The following is an 18,449-nucleotide window of genomic DNA, read 5'->3' on the forward strand; positions in this document are numbered from 1 at the left end:
GCCAGAATAATCTATCCAATTTGCGTATCTAGCCATGTTACTTTTCTATTTACAACCCTCAGGTGTTCCCATTGCCTAGAGGATAAAGATAGGATTGTTTTGTGTAGTAAATAAGGCTTTCTGTGACTTGTTCTCTGGGTATATCTCTAGTCTTTTTCTCACCCACCTGTCTACACTTTCTGTTCTGTGGAGCCTCTCTACCCCCAGACTCCTCCATTCTGATTGTCAAAAACATGCATTCCCCATGCTGTCTTATGCAGTTGGAAGGCTATTTTTCCATCCCTGATTCCATCCCTCTACCTTGCTAATTCTTATTCTTCATTTAAGATTCAGGTCTTGAGTTACTTCCTCCAGGAAGCTACCCTTACATTCCTTCTCTTCCCTCAGTGTGGGTAAAGTTTCCCTCCTCTGTCTTCCTTTCAAATTCCAGGCATACTGTAGTGTTGGGATTATCTGTTTCCTCCTATTAGACAGTGAACTCATGAGGCAGGAACTGTACCTTATTTCTCATTCTATCCTAAACACATAAAATTGTGCTTGATGTATAATATATCCTCTCCATTAATGTTAAGTTTCAAAAAATGAATGTGTGGGTGAATTAGTGACTTCACAGGCACTTCTCTCAGCTCCTTGCCTTGTTCTAAGTCATGTGGCCTCCAGACAACATATTTTCCTCATTACCTGCAGGAAAAATTGAACAAAAGACTACTTTATGGTCAGAAACCTTCCAAAAGCCTCATTTACTTAAACACTGATTTTAGTAGAACCTCTCAGATGGCCTCGTTAGGTAGGAGGAAGGACAGGAGATGGTGCCTAATCTGGGGAGCACCCCTTTAATTTTGCCAATTGACAAAATTGCCATAAATGACGCCATGGATTTGGAGATGTCCTGGACTAGATGTCAGTTCTATTCATCTCCATGCACATTAGGTCTCGCTCATTAGGTGATAACCCTGGTCCTCACACAAGCAATTGTTCCTGCAAGATCTCCCTCATTACAATACCCGTAACATGCCAAGAGGGGGCTCTAGAACACAGAGACTGCACAGAAAGTTTATTTCAGTCACCACCTGGGTTTGGCCAAGAAATCTGTTAGATTTTAATGCACATACCCCATGTACACCTGGCCTGGCAAACTCTAGCAAATCTCACAGGTTTCTAACCCAGCTCTAATGCATGTGATGAAACAGTCCCAATTTTTGAGAGGGGTGACTCTATATGCTGCCTGAGATGAAACAACTCCTTTGTAACTGCTTTGTTTGTTTGTTTGTTTGTTTGTTTACTGTAAAGGAACAGTTTGGCTCACAGAGTTCCCTGTTTGGAGTTTATTCCTTGCCTTTCTCTCCCTAGGGTTTGCTCTCAAGGGAGAATCTTTATTGCTCTTATGGGATATAGGACTTGCGCCTAGCCCAAGAAACCTGACATACAGTAATAGTTAGCACAGGCAGGCAATGAAATAATCACCTTAAAACCATAGATTTAATGTTGATTTTGCTGCATGATATCTAGAACATTCCGTAGCTTCAATTTTCTCTCCTCTAAAGTAGTAATTAATAATAATAATAAATATCTGCATACCCTGCTTATATCACATGATTGTTTTGGACATTCAACAAGAGTCTAAAGGTGAAAGCTCTTTGTAAATGATCAAGTACCACATCAATGCAAGCTAACATTAGCAGCAGTTATTTCCATAATATCGGAAAGGTCAGACTCCCTGTGACATCCATCCCATCTGTACACCATCTCCTCACATTTCTGCTTTGGAAAAGTGCTTCCTCTTCAGTCTCTTGACCACAAATGGCCACACTTGCTTTAAGACTAGCTGTTGGCATTCTTGCTTGACCTTGAGGTTCTCACTCTATGATCTGCAACTGTGAGGTACTCCAGGATGTTTCTAATACTTGCTCTGATTGAAAAATCGGAAAGAGCTGTGTGTAACTCATAAATCTGTGTCCATAGCCTACCATGGGGGAAATCTGGTAATGAGTGCATCTGTTATAATCACCCATTCCTTTCCCACTGCTCCACCAGAGGTTCAGCATTCCCAGTGAGGCGGCCAGCTTTCAGCTTGGGAGAATGGAAGTGAATATGAAATCCTTCCTCAGAACCTCTATCTATTAGAAGGGTCCCTCTGCATAAGGAGCTCCTTAGTGGTGACTTAAGAAATATACCTAGGTTACATTATTCTCTACCCTTGAGGACCTATTACAATTAGGTCCTATTATAATAGGTCCTATTACAATTAGGTCCTATTACAAATATCCCAAGTATTATATTCCACTCACCTCTCTCTCAGTGCCTTCCACAATGAGTCAATCCACTTGACACCACACTTTTGGTTCAAAGCACATGACCTGGTGAACATGCCAAACAGGTGCCCATCTGTCTTATTACTCAAGTGAAAATTAGGAGTGACGGCCGGCTGGCAATGAATTCTCCCTCCTATCCATGCGTCTTAAAGTGATAGGAGAGCCAAACTTACGAGCTGTCCTTGCTTCCTTTACTCTGAGTCCACTCTGGCCCCAAAGAGAAGACGTACCCAAAGTTTCTGCACTTTATCAGGAGTTAGTTAAGAATCATATTTCATATTTAATTCTCAGCCCACAGCTATTTACCTTCTGCCTTATCTCCCAATGTGCTCCTGAAAATCTCTCATAATGGTTAACACTGATCTACGTACATTTTTCAGTTCTTAACGTAACATAACTTCTACTGTCCTTACTGTCTAAAATGCTTGGCCCTGCTGCTTTCCATCAGGAAAATCTCATTCGAATCAATTTAACTAAAACATATATTCTTTTTTGACTCCTACCATCCCAAAATATCTTACATAAATTTCTATTGTATTATTTTTCACACTGTATTGTAATCCTTTGTTTGCATTTTTGACATCCCACAAACTCTGAGTTTTTTTAAGGTAAGAACTGGTGTTTTTTCATTGTTAAATACTCGAGACCATTCCTGGTACAGAATAGATGCTCAAAATTGTATGGAATTGAATTGAGTGACCCTTCTGACTATCTGTCACTAGGACTTTTAATTTTTTCAAAATATTTTAATAGTTATAGTTGGTTGTTCAACAATTATCTGTATTTTCCAATTGGCATATGTATTTATTAAATAACTGATTGAATTTAGAAATACAATAGATAGCCATGAATAGGAGACAAATTAACTAACTTATGGAAACAATAAACTTTAGATTTCATATTCTTAACAACCAAAATAACTGATTAAACATATGCGTATTTTTACATGGAATATGATGGTTCAGAAAATTAGTTATTATAGAATGTTTTACTGCTTTGATATTATTTTCAAAATAGAAAAAGAACAGGAATATTTGTTATTCTAGATTAAATTTCATGTCTCTATACCGCAATTGCAATTCCATATCATTTTTCCACAGCAACAAAATAAAACAAAAAGGATCAACCGTGAGAACACATGTTTTAGCATTGTTTGAACCTCTTTGTCATATTTTTGGCAAATTTATGGCAAAACTTTGGAAACATTTTATACAAACATTGGATAAATCAACTAAAACAGCAGTGTTTAAATGGTGTGTAGGTGTGGAGACCACACATCTCAGTTTACCCAGCATTATCTGGGCTTACTCTTGTTATCTTGGCACAATTATTAGTAGCAACCCATTTCTTTCTCAAAGGATCCTAGTTTAAACAGTAAAGTTATAAAGTCACCCTACTTAACATTGTCCATTTTGTGCTTTTATAATTTCCATAAATATGCCCTTCCCATTCCATTTGAAGGAAGATATTGATAAAAACAAGGGTAAGCAAGGTATTCTGGAGACAATGACTTTGAAATTTTCTCCCCCTGGTGGTCCAAAGCTCTGTTGCCGCGATGTCATCAAAATCTTTTCTCTGATATCAGGAATTACCATGTAAAATAAATGACAAACAAGTAATTGTTTCCAAAAACATGCACGGAGGTCCCCTTATCACTTAATGAACAGATTTTGCACATATTTATTATTTCAACTTATTTGTATAAGTTGTGTATAAGTATACTCTTACACCTATGCACTAAAATACTCAATTCCTAGGATGTCTATCATGGGGAGCAAATGGAAAATTGTTCTTTTATTCCAAAATCCTTAAATCATTTCACATAAATGATCTCTTAAATTTTCTATGTATTGTAGATACAGTATGTTTGAACTTTTCTATAAGTATTTTTAAGATGTGAACACTGATACATGAATTGAAATAACGTATAAGAACTTACTGAATCAAAGAAGGCTTTTACAATCATAGAATATTAGCATTATAAAGAGCCTTTTCAATATATAGTTCAACCTCTGAACTTCAGATAAAATTAAAACCATTGCACGAGGGTTTAGATTTCCTAAGTCCCAGATCAGTCCCAGAACTGACGTTCCAAATCACTTCTCTAATTTTCCTTTAAAAATAACTTTACTTGCTACTTCTTTATTTTAATTCTGTAATAACTGAAAGTAATACAACCAATTGGATCAGAAGCAATAATAGTAAAAATGGGCATGTATCATTTATTTAGTCAGTAAACATTTCTTGAGTGCTACTTATTGATACAGAGAGTATAGCAAGGATAAATTTGGAGGGTAGAAAAGAAAATTTCAGTTTTTGCTATGTTGAGATTTAGGTGTCTATAGTTTATCCCAGTAAGTGCAGTTGAGCAGGTCATGTGGATCAGCAGCTCAAGCAAGAGATCTGAGATGGAGAAGGGGTGCGGTAGGTTGGTGTAGAGAAGATGGGTTTAATTATAATGTATTAGGAGAAAAATGTGACAGCCTGGAGAGAATCTAAGTTTGAGGAAATTTTTTAAGCTCTCTTTTCTCTTCTTCCCTTTCCCCTTCTTACTCCTCTTCTATTTTTTTTCTGCTTTCATTTCTTTCTTCTTTTTTCTTTCTTTCTGCTTTGTTTAGTTGAGATAATTTATATGTGTTTGTTAGTTCTGGGGAAAGTTTACAGTGAGGTAAGTGATTATATTAGAGAAATTTTGGATAATTATTTTAAGTAACTTAAGAGGCAATAAGGGATGGAATTCAGACCACACATGGAGATTATTTTTATCTTGGAAAGGAAGAGGGGCACCTGTTCCTCTGAATTAAATGGAAGGAGGTAGGGAACGTTGTCAATATAAATAAATGTGCTAGTGATGGCATAGGATGTTGATCATGTTCCCATTTAATGTACTTTATTCTCTTAATAAAGTAAGAGATGAGGTCATCCTCTGAGAGTAAGGAGGAAAGTAAAGGAATAGGAGACTGGAATAATGTAATGAATGGTAGGGAAAGGTAACTCAAAACATGTAAAAAATTACAGTGTCTGGAATCCAACTGAGGATAGAGATTTGGAATTTAGAATTACATCAATAGTACAGTATGTTATTTTCAGTATAAGTTGTCCCAAGATCATATGCAGAAACAGAGAAATGAAACATTTGGATTTGTCTAGAGCTGGTATTTTTTCAATATAAAGCAGGTCAACTGAGCACGGAATTTGTAATTATTGGCAAGTATCTTGTGAATGATGGACAAGGAAGGAAGTAAAAAAAAATAATAGCTATTGTAAATTAGGATAAAAAGGAGGAGTCAGGAACCCAAGGCCTCAATGAGGTGAAAACAGAAGTGTAGATGAACTAACAAAAAATTCTAATAGACAATAAAAATTCAAATAGAGTTATGAGTTATTACAAAATCTAGAGTGAGGATCTGGATGTAGGTGGCTTAAAAGAAGTGGAATTAAGGTTGAAATATACATTAACCCATTCTTCATCGACAATTTCTTTGCCACTTAAAACTAATCAAAGAACAGCAAAAAAAAAAAGAAGAAGAAGAACATATGGATTGATGACATCAGCAAGATAGCCAAGTAGAAAGCTATGGACCCTCATTCCCCCTACAAACACACAGATTCAGCAACAATCCCCAGACAAATTCCCTCCGTGAGAAATCCAGATATTAACTGAAAGGCTTCTGCATCACAAGTGCAAAACCAGCTTCAACAAAGCTAGTAGAGAGGTTTGGCTCATCCTCTTGCTGGAATCCCTATCCCACAGCACAGCACCTTATGATAGAAATAAAATAAAATAAAAAATAGCAAACAAACCAACAACAACAAAAAAAACCTAGCTCGCAGATTCCTTCAGAAGAAGGGATTAGTTTGTTTACCCAGACTTCCAACTTTTCTGAGGAGGCTCACCAGAGGACCTGCTTTTATCCTGCCAGTCTTGGAGCTCTGATAGGTTTTGAACAGTCTATACACGTAGGGGAAAATGGAGACAGTGGCTTGGGCTGATAGACACCAGAGAATCTACCCCCTGCTCATGACAGAGCAAACAGACAAAACCCACAGCTACCTGCTGCTATGTGGAGAGGGAAAAACTTGGAAGAGGTCTCCAGAATCTCCAGCAAGGCTGATTAAGGCCAGTCCATGAAGACTAGGAAAGGCTCCTGCTTTGTCTAATGTACAGACACAAAAGCAGAGAATCAAGGAAAATCAAAAATTGGGCAAAGATGTTCCCAAAAAAAGGAATAAGATGAATCTCTAGAAACTGACCCAAAAGAAATGGAGTAATATGATTTACCTAAAAGAGAATTTTCAAAATAACTTTCATAAAGATGCTCACTGAGGTCAAGAAAATAATGCATAAACAAAGTGAGAAATTCAGCAAAGAGATAGAAAATATTTAAAAGTACAAAACAGAAATCATGGAGCTAAAGAACACAATAATTGAACTAAAAAAAATTCCCTAGAGGATTTCAATATCAGACTAGATCAAGCAGAAGAAATGATCAGTAAACTCAAAGACAGGTCATTGGAAGTAAGTCAGAAGAGCAGAAAGAATGCAGAGTGAAGAAGAATGAAGAAAGTTTAAGGGACTACGGACATCATCAAGGGACCAATGTACACATTAAGGGATTCCCAGAAAAAGAGAGAGTAAAAGAACCAGAAAACTTACTCAAACAAATTATGGCTGAAAACTTCCCAAGTCTGAAAAAGGAAATGGACATTCAGATCCAGAAGTTCAAGAGCACCAATTAAACAAATCTAAAGAAATCCACATCAAGACAAATCATAATCAAATTGTCAAAAGTCAAAGAGAAAATTTTGAAAGAATAAGAAAAGTGGTTTGTCACATCCAAGTCCCCACCCATCCATAAGACAATAAGCAGATTTTCAGCAGAAACCTTACAGGCCAGAAAGAAGTAGAGTGATATATTCACAATACTGAAAGAAAAGAGCTACCAACCAACAATACTATACCCAGCAAAATTATTCTTCAAAAATGAAGGAGAGATACTTTCCCAGAACAGAGAAAAGCTGAGAGAATTCATCACTACTAGACTTGCCTTATAAGAAAGGCTAAAGGGAATTCTTCAAGTTGAAATCAAATGATGCTAAACAGAAACATGGTAGCATAAGAAAGTATGAAACTCAATGATAAAGGTAAATATATAAACAAATGCAGGGTACTGTGTTACTGTAATTGTAATGGGTAAATCACTATTAATTCTTCTATAAAAGTTAAAAGGTATAAGTTTTTTAAATAACTATAACAAAAAACATTAAAACACACACTATATGAATAGATTTAAATTGTGATAATAATAACATAAAGTACATAGCAGGGAGAAGTTAAAGTGTAATGTTTGTGTGTGTGTGATTGAACTTAAATTATTATCAGCTTAAAATTTATTGTTACAACTATAAGATATTTATGTGAACCCCAAGGTAACTACAAAATAATTAAAACATTTATAGAAGATACACAAAAGAATAAGATAAATTATTCACCCTATATCAATAAAAAAATAAATAAACAAAAACACAAAAGAAGACAGGAAGAAAGGAAAAGACAAACAAAAGAATTCTAAGACTAACAGAAAACAATAAAATGCCAAGAGTAAAATCCTTTCCTATCGATAATTACTGTTAAGTGTAAATAGATTAAACTCCTCAGTCAAAAGACATAGAGTGGATGAATGAATTATAAAAAACAACAACAAAAAAAAACACTCAGCTATCTGGGGTCTAAAAGAAACTATTCACAATAGGCAAGATGTGGAAATTTATTGTCCACCTTTAAAAAGAACAATATTCTGTAATATGTAACAACAGGGATGAACCTTACGGACATTTTGCAAAGTGAAATTTTGCAAAGACAAGTACTGTATGACGTTACTTATATGAAGTATCTAAAATAGTCAAATTCATAGACTCAAAGAGTGGAATGGTGGTTGCCTGGGGAAGGGGGAGTGAAAATTGGGTAATTAATCAATGAGCATAAAGTTTCAGTTCAGCAAGATGGATAAGTTATAGAGATCTGCTGTACAACATTATACCTACAGTCAATGTATTGTACACTTAAATTTTTGTTAGAAAGGCAAATCTCCTGTGAAGTGTTCTTACCACAATGATTTAAAAAATTTTTTAAAGAGAACTTGTTTTAGATTTATAGTCTGGGTTTTATATTCTAGTACTGACTAAATATCTAAACTTAAAAAAATGTGATTATCTTCTCTCAGCTTCAGTTCCGTCATCTGTATAATAGGAATTATAATAAATATGCTGGGCTCTTACTAAAATAAAATAGTCTACATAGATAAAGGAATAGGTTAGTACTGTTGCATAATAAATAATCTTCTCATATATGTTTTATGACAAAGCCCTTTTTACAGCTCTTACTTCTTTAGGGTTCTGCATTTTCAATTTTTTCCTCTTCACACCATGAAAATACAATCAAGAATATTCCATCTTCAAAAAAAAGAAAAAACCCTGTCGTTTGATTTTTTTTTTTTATCCCTATCTGGTGCTGTCCTAGTTTTCTTGTTTTCTCCACAACTTAATTCTTAAAGGAATTAATTTTATACAGTAATTAATCATTTCTCATTTTTCTTTAAATTCTCTATAACGTGAATTTTGCTCCCGCCATTTCACTGCTACTGCTCTCCCTGTAAAATCCTTCCAAGTGCAAATTTTGATGGACTCTTCTTAGGAAGCATTTCTCACTGCTGTCTTTCTCAAAGTACTCTTTCGTGATATAGTCTCCTTACAGTTTCTGCAATGAAATAACATTTTCCTGGTTCTTTCTGAGGCTTCAGATCACTGTTTTTCACTCTCAGTTCCTTCTTCTGCTTCCTTCCCTGTAAAGTTGATGTTCCAGAGTTCATCCTTGGCGCTGTGTTCTCCTTTTCTATCTCAGTCACCTCTTTGAATTTAAGCACCACTGATACTTTCAGATCTATTATTTCATCTTTAAAAACTCTCTAAAGTTCAGAAATTCATCCATTATCTATTTATTCAATTAATACACATTCTGTATCTACTCTGTGTCAGGGATGGGCTGAGTGGAAGGCAGTATTGGAAATAGGGCAGTAAACAACACAAAGATTCTTACTTTGATTTTCTTGAGTGTTTCATGGGGATTTCAGCTTCAACGTGTCCAAAAATGAACCCCACCCCCTCACCTCCTGCAATCTTTTCCTTCTCTTATATTTTATGTCCTAGTAAATAATTCCAACTACTTAGTAATTCAAACCAGAAATCTGAGAGTAACCCTATATTCTTCTCATCAATATCTCTCTCTTCACCATTGAGTATCTTCTCAAATCCAGCCCCTCATTTTCATCCAAGTACACTTCAGGATCACCTTGGCTGTGCATGACTGAAATGGGATAATCGTTTACCTACTTCATGGGGTTGATGATAAGATTAAATGAGATAATAGATTCCTTAGGCTCAAAACAGTACCCAGCACATGATAATTATTAAGTAAATGTTATCTTTATTAAATACTAATAATTATTAGCTATTTGAATTGGATTTGAAATGAAATCTATTTCCCACCCCTACCAGAAGAATAAAAGTATTCACAAACAATCCAAATTGATTCATTAAAATATAAGGCTGGTGCAAAAGTAATTGTGGTTTTTGCAATTATTTTTAACCTTTTAAACCACAATTACTTTTGCACCAACCTAATACCATGTGCTCTACAAATTAACTTTTTAACATAAAGAGTAAATATGTGTGTGTGTGTGTGTGTATACATATGTATATTTCTATACATACAATCTGTTTAGACTTTAACAAGGCTTTCATTTAAGGTATGAACAACAAGATAGATGTGAAATAAACCATGACATTTCCGAGCATTGCTATGACTCAAGCATTTTACTGGGATTACCGATATGTACACATCTCATAAATAATTATTTAGAGAGACTTATATGTAAGATTTAGAATCACACCCATGTCCACTATTCCAATTTAGTAATCTCCTACCTGAACAGCCAGTTAGATTATCTGTCAAATTATCTGTTATGGATTGAACTGAATTAGAGAACCCAGTTTTGGTGCATAGTTAAACTGTTTTCTAATACCTTTACCAGTGAATTGAATTTATCTCCAGTACTATAGGCTGCTATCTACTGTCATCCTACAGGGGGCTGAGTCTTCCGTGATAAACTTCGCTTATGAAGGCCAGCTAAAGTGAGGACCCAGAAAGCCATGAATGCTCAGCTCTTTTCCTCAATGCACCAGTAGTCATTCCAGCTCCCCTTTTTTTTTTTGTAATTTGTTGATATGTTTTTTTTTTTCCAAGATTTTTATTAAAATATACCTAGCATACAATATAACATTAGTTTCAGGTGTACACCATAGTTACTCAACATTTATATCCCTAAAAAAGTGATCACCATGATAAGTCCAGAACCATCTGACACTGTACCATGTTATCACAATATTATTCACTATATTCCCTATGCTGTATATTACATCCCCATGACTTATTTGTTTTATACCTGGAAATTTGTACCTCTTATTCCCCTTCATCTTTCCCCCTGCCCCCCACTCTTTTTTTTTTATTTTTCAATTACAGTTCACATTCAGTATTATTTTATATTAATTTCAGGTGTACAGCATAGTGGTTAGACATTTATATAATTTACAAAGTGATCCTCCTGACAACTTAATCTAGTACCCACCTGGCACCATACATAGTTATTACTCATCCCTGCTCTCTTTAGGAGGACTGAGTAAACATAGATAGTTGAAAAACTACTTTTCCTAACTCTGTGCCTTAGAAAGGGAGACACTCCTATGTCTTGGACATAGAAAGAGTAGTGGAGGAAGAAAGAGAAATAGTTCTCATGTTATGCCTGTGATATAAATATATGATTTATGTAATCAGTCCTTTCTGAGTATTAAAACATTTGACGGTAAACATTGCATTTTCAGGTTATAGCACAAAAGTTGATGTCTCAGAAAACAATATAATTCAGAGTTAACTTAATCAATGAAGTCTCTTTCAAAATGAAGAAGGAGAGTAATAGAGGGCAAAACAAACCAGAAATAGGATAATATTAGCCATAGTAGGAATGTGTCAATATGTGAACATATTAAAGTAATATTAGAAATGTGTTCACAGGAATGAGAGATGCAAAATAAATATATTGATGATTCTTCCAACTCATGACAGTGTTAAATTCATTTTTGATAAGTAGGTACAAAACAAGACATAAAAAAATAGGATATTTCCATAGATAACAAAAATAAAAGGATAAACTGCAGGCAAAGTTGAACAATAGAAAGAGCACACATATGCTTTGAAACACACAGATCTGGGCTGAAATATTAGTTTCATGACATATTATTTGTAGAGCCTTAACTATCCTGGTTGATCTCCCCTAGTCTACTTGCCTTGTGTATGAAGTGAGAGCAACTTCACATGGGTTGTGACAGAATACATCACATCATGCCTGGCCATTGTAACCTATCAGATGCAAATTGTTCCCTCACTCCCTTGGAAATATAATATTGAAAAACAGAGCCTGAAGGAAATAAATTAATTTTTTTTTTAATGAAAAGAGGTGAGTTAGCCTGCCTCTCCTTCCGGTAAACAGTCTCTGAATACCCTGAATACTCTTAATACCTTGAAGAGTCTGAGCTGGAAGAAATAGCTTTAAATTGCTTCAATTTTCTTCTTGACTTCCTGGGAATATAATACTGGAATACGCCCTAAGTCCTAGAGTGTCCAAACTGGGAAATCATGCAAAATAGCCATAAATATGTATCTGATTTGAGAAATATGTAAATGATTTGAGAATAACCCAGTCTAAGGTCTTCTGCAAGAATTTAAGTACACATATGTTCTAGACGGTTATGCAGACTATGGTCTGATTCATTTATCTTGAAACTGAACTGCCCCAAATATTTTCTGAAATATATTTGTCAGTTTAATGTATTACACATACTAATTCCTAATAAATATTTATTTTTATAGCTTTTACAACTGGGAGAGTCATAGTGCTGTTTGGAATTCAACTCCCAATTATCAAGTGATTGCTAGTAATCCAGAAGGCTTACTTTTCAAATACAAAAGAGACAGAAAAATTCTCAATGTGGACCCAAAGGTAAGTCTGCTTTTACATTTATATCCAAGTGTTACTGTATTTATACCATTATTCATTCAAAAATCTATTAAATATTGGACAGCTTTATGTTTTTAAATCTAGAAATGAAAAACTATGTTGAAACTTAGAGCATGTACTATTCTTAAAAAATTCCAAAACTTAATAAGTTATCTGGTATCAATAAGGAAAAGTCTGGGGGGAATTTAAAAAGAACTTAGAAATGGGAACACTTCTTGATACCTAGCAGCAGAATTAGATCTGGGAGCCAGTTGGTCATGCATTTGTTTGTTCTGATCCTGGGGATCTCCAGTCCCTTTTTGCTATAAATGGGGAGATGAGTCATTTTGGGGGGAATTTTAATATCGCTTTCTATATGTAACTAACACTGAAAACAGGATGGCCTTTAGTGTATTTCTAAGTATTAACTTAGAAAATACATTTTATTTAAATATTTTAAAGATATGACCTATGATATTTTGAATTTGTTCAAGGACAAATATTTAAATCTTACATATTTCAAAGACTGCATTTATATCATGATTTTTAATCATGACTTGTCATGTTTGGGGGTGAAGGTTACAACTTTACTTAAAATCGTATGTGCTTGAATGCCTTATACTTTTTTTAACTTTTGAAAAATATTTTACTCACATGACAGCATCAGTCTAAAATCCAAAGTCAAGAAAAATATTTTTTCATAGTGAAAGAAATAGGAATAGGAACGGTATGATATGCCTGGGATAGTGGCGAAGATGGGACAAAGGAAAAGGGGAGTCTGGTTCTAAAAACTTTTCCAAAACTTTTTAGAAACTGAAAATCAGAAATAAAATTATTTTTGTTTCATATCCACTTAGTATATTTCCTTGCTCATAAAAAGTGCTCAATAATTATGTGCTCAAAGAATGAATGAATGAAATTCTGTAGCAAGAAATGGATTACTGTCTGTAATCAGATACAGCTCCAAATATCAGAAACCCCAAGATAAGGACTTTAACAGAAAAATCTTCTGTCTTTCCCATGTGTGAGTGTAGACAATGTCAGTCCAAAGTTGGAATGGCAGCTCCACAGTTATCTGGGCCAGGGAGGGCTTCATCCTCATAGGCCAAAATAGATTTCCAGCCAAAACCACCACATTCCACACAGAATTAATGAAGGGAATTCCGAGGGTGCAAAGGACATGCTCCCACTGCCTTTTAAAGACGTTTCCCAAAAGCTACCACACAAATGTTCACATATGTTCCAAGGCAAGAGCTTAGTTAGATGGTCCTATCTAGCTACATGGAAGACTGGGAAACATAATTTTTATTCAGATGATCAGTCTTCTGAAAACAGAAGTTCTGGGAAAGGGAGAAGTGAGGCTTTTTCTGACAGAGCAATTTCTGACACAATACTATCTCCTTCAAAAAAACACTACTCTCTTTTTGGTCTCAGGTTTCTCATTAGTAAAATGAAGGACTAGACCTGAAAATCTTTAGGGCCATATTTATTATAAATCTGTGAATACCAGGGAAGCTTATCAGCACACCTTTTCTCTAGTGGTACTTCTTTACTTACCATACATGGCTGTCAAATGTTATTAGTTGGGGCAAAGTACAGAAAACTTAATAAATAGCATTTACAGAGTATTTTCCTTTTAGAAAGCTATACTATATATATATATATATATATATATATATATATATATATATATATGAAAAGATATAAAATTGTTAATAGCTTCATTAAGATGTGTGAAACAAATTTTTGAATCAGTTTTGAATGACATCACCCTTCAACTGTTTGAAGGCTCTATTTTAACTCATGGCATATACATACTTCAAGATTGTATGTCATGAATTATACTTTTTATGGTCTTTCTGGAATCATTATTAAATGCAAACCATTATTTGAACATGGTTCAAATAACGTTAACTAAAACACTTTTCAAAGATTTAGTCAACAACCCATGAAATGTAACATTTTCCTCATTTTTTTCTGAAAAGATCTTGAATATAATTCCAAAGATTCATGATGAGTCTGAAAGAAAGGTATTTCCCAATCCTAGAGAAAGAGCAAGGGTTTAGTTAATTAGTGATAAGAGTAAAGACTTATTGGATGGGATACCTGATAATATTTGGATACATTTCTTTAAATTTTATTTAAATTTTATCTTTTGAAGATAAAATTTAATAGCTGACTTACTGGCAAAGAATATCAGTTTCAGTATCCGTAAATGATATTCTAGGCTTTTACTATTACCTGGCAACAAGGCCTGGAGAAATGCATTTCACCTCCCTAGGCTTTCATGTTCACACCTGGAAGATCAAAGTGTTTTCTTTACTGATCTCTAGGGTCCCTCTACAGCCCCAGGCCCAATTCGCAGAGATTCTGACTCAACTGGGCCCACAAGTACATATTTTCATAAGCAGCCAGTGTGAGTCTGCTACAGATTGTCCATGAAATACAATTTGAGAAAACCTTCTCCATAAAAAAATAATAATAATAAACATAAATAATAATAATAATAATAATCTCAAGAGATCTGGCACTGTGTTCTGAAACATAAGTGTCTGTATAACACATATAGCTTAATTTGTATGGTTAGATGTAAAATGAACCTGTACATCCCCTATTTAATTTCTTAATGTGTTCACCTTCTTCAGAGCCATGATCTTTTTATATTTTATTCATCCACATAGAATCTGTTACAGACTTACAGGAGAATCAAGAAATAAGCTAAAATGTCAAGTTTTTAAAACTACTAATGCACAATGATAAGAATTACATTTCATATTCAATATTTTTCTTAATAATTTTGCTGAAATTCTTCCTAAGATAAACACCTTCTTATAACTCCACAATGAAGGTACTCTAAAACATTGTAAGAACAGTACAACTCAACTCTCCTTTTCCTTCCCTTCAAGTATTCTCTTTGAAATATTTTATGCTTCAAATTAAAGAGGTCAAGATAAATGAAAGGCGGAAACAGTGATAAACAGGATGTGTTTCTTTTGTACAGCACAGATGTGGACTCATTAATTCTGAAGTATGGTTCCCATGAAACATAGTTGTTTGTGAATGGTTATAGTGGAAAAAGCAAATTGTGCAGGTCTTAGAACAAATAATATGTGTTCATTGGTTAAGAAATTCCAAATGCAATAAGAGTTTGGTTGCATTGAAAACAGGACCACTGGCTTTAACTTCCCTGCAGCTGTATAACATCTGGAACAAATAAGGCAAGTTTCTATTTTTGAGTGAAGAATGCTTGTTTGAGTGATTCACACCCACCAAAATGTTTCCAGTGTATTATCTTTAGAAGGATTGAGTGGAAGCACTTTGCACTCACTCCCCTACATTATCTGGACAAATGAAAAAAATAGGCATTTTTCTTTTGCTTTTACTAACCATTAACCATGGGAGAGTTTGCTTTGAGTCTTAGCATAGCAGAGGTGGTCTAAAACCTTCATGATGCACTAATGAGAAGGATTGTATAAAATAGTTGAGATTGTATAAAATAGACTGTATAAATAGAAAAAAATTCCCCTTAATTACATTAGCTGTTCTCTCCTTTCCTCTCCCGTTCACTAAATGTGAAGCCCATCACCTGGAAAAATACCTGGTTAATAGATGCTCAATAAATATTCATTAATAAATGATTGAATGAATGATTCCCTCCCAACACATAAAAATAGTGCTACACTAATTAAAAGTTGAGGATTGGATTATGTCACCGATACCTGCTATAGCAATGATAGAAAGAATACAGCCACCCCACTATATATTGATCCAAGTTAAAACAAAACAAAAAATTGCAGGAATTCATCAGTGGAAACAACTAGTGCAGCCATACTTTTAAGTTTCTTAGAGGTCATGCAGAAATCTTTATTTTGGTATGTGCTTTCAAGTCTTCTTGTGTGGTACCAAGAATATGTAATTTAAACCATCTCAATTTAAGATTTTTGAACTAGAATATATTTTTTGATTTATGAGTAAGTTGACTCAAACAGGTTAAATGACTTGCTCAAGATCACATAGCTCATTATTAGCAGAATCTAGCAATGGAGCTTAAACTTAAATATTATGAAACATCATAGAGCATGTAAAGATGAGCAAGCCTTCAACCCTAGCCCTTTCAGTGCTTAGTACTTGTATTTTTAGGGAAACAGGTATGTAAACAACATACCTACAGTATAAGGCAGAAAATGATATGTTGCAAAAGAGAGAAATGCTTTTGGAATTCAGTGGAAGAAGAGGTGGTTTATGATATACAGCAGGAACCAGTGGAGAGGGATGGTGAGGGGACAGCATTGGGAATAATATTTGTTATGCGATACTAGAGGAGGTCATTTTTTAAACGGACTTGAAGAATGATGAGCAATTGAACTCATACAGATGAAGAGGCAGGCAATCCCAGGACTGAAACCTACTAGCAAAGATAAGGTTGAAGAGTGTGCAAGCAAAACAGACAGAGGAGAATCTCAGTAGTTCAATTGGTCTGCTGCGGCTTGGAGAAGTAGTGAAGAGGGAATTAAGTGTGGAAAGGTTATGAAAAGCCTTGAATGCAGGACTGATGAGGATTTTGGACTGACCTTGATAGGAAATGGAGAAATATGCCAAGACTCTTGTGCAGCAAAATAACAGGATGAAAGTTACGTTTTAAGGACATGAGAAGGTGTAGATTAGGACAGACTAGGGAGGAAAACCTGGAGAGGATGAGAGCATAACAATAATTCAAGTAGAAAACAAAGAGAACTAGAACTAGGGGTCGTGCTGTAGTTGGCAAGTGTCTGGCTTGATGTTTTTAATATTTCAACTACCTGATGATTTGGGTAAAGGCCAAACTTGTAGAATGCATATATATCTAGAAAAAGGGGTTGAGAGATCTCAGTTCACCCCAACCCTCAGAAAAGGGAGAGGATGCGGAGAAGGGGAGACTAGTACTGGAGGACTATAGAGAAAAAAAGGTGAGCTGGATGGATGTCAGTGCGTCTGTCACCTCTTCATTTTTCCTTCCATCCTCCTTTTCCTCATTTGATGTTTACTGAGCACCTCCTGGACACTGTGAGGAATACAAAGTGAATCAGAAAGGTGGGTTTCTTGCCCTAAAGAGCTTACAGGTTAATTGATGGGTGGGTGGGGAAATATAATATGCACAGAAATAATAATCTAGAAAGTGACCTGAGAGGACAGAAAAAGCTCTATAAGAATTCAGAAGAGACAGAATTTACTTTCGACCTTAGGCATTGAAAAATGAGGTGATGGAGGGGTAGCATCTGAACTGAATTTGAAGAGTAGGAATGGTGAGGACACGGGACTGGACGGAAGGGGTGTTGTTGTAGGAAGGAACATCACATACAAAGGAAGCACAGAGCGTGGGGCCGTGTGGCAAGGGATAGGACCTTCCTTTGGCTAGAAAGTGATCCTCGACACAAGCCTGACATCAGAATCACCCAGGAAGCTTTAGAACATGTAAAGCCTGGCCTCATCTCCGAAGACTGAGGGTGTATCGGTCTGGGTGAAAGGCCTGGGCATCTGTACTTTTCAAAAGCTCCCCAGGTGATTCTAATGTGTAACCAGGGTTGAGACCAAGGTAGCGGAAAGAAAGTAATGGCAGAGAAGTTTGGAGAGAAAATTGAATTGCCATTGTGGAAGCCAATCAAATGAGTTTTTGCCATTCTGCATAGTCCAGTAAGAGTCTATACCATTTGTGTCATGACTTAAAAATCAAAATTTCTAAGTCTGAAAATGCATAGGCCTTTTTAAAAGGAGGCATGTTATTTTTCTGCTGCCTAAATTTCATTGGTACACAAAAGAAAACCCATTGTATGAAAAATCATGAAATTCAATAAATCAGTCTCCTTTTTGCTACTTTGTGTCTAATGGAGTACATCTTGAATGTAGTTGCTTGATAAATAGCTGATGACAAAACAGGTAAACAGAAAAAGAACATGTTAAAAGATCTTAGAAATGCTGTGGTTTCTGTTAGATGTGGGAAATTGGTGAAATAAAAGACACTGTAGAATAAAACTTTCTAGATCCATTCTGA

At 35.1% G+C, this 18,449-nt stretch overlaps 1 protein-coding gene across 1 annotated transcript in view; it reads left to right on the top strand.

The window, feature by feature from the left end:
• CFAP299 (cilia and flagella associated protein 299) overlaps nt 1-18,449 on the top strand; it is a 521,988-nt gene that overhangs the window by 496,281 nt on the left and 7,258 nt on the right. Inside the window, exon 5 of the mRNA XM_033106360.1 lies at nt 12,295-12,424. Within this exon, the coding sequence (XP_032962251.1) occupies nt 12,295-12,424 (130 nt within the window). The remainder of the gene's footprint in view (nt 1-12,294; nt 12,425-18,449) is intronic.

The sequence above is a fragment of the Rhinolophus ferrumequinum genome, chromosome 5 (genome assembly GCF_004115265.2).
Source record: "Rhinolophus ferrumequinum isolate MPI-CBG mRhiFer1 chromosome 5, mRhiFer1_v1.p, whole genome shotgun sequence".
Taxonomy (NCBI): domain Eukaryota; kingdom Metazoa; phylum Chordata; class Mammalia; order Chiroptera; family Rhinolophidae; genus Rhinolophus; species Rhinolophus ferrumequinum.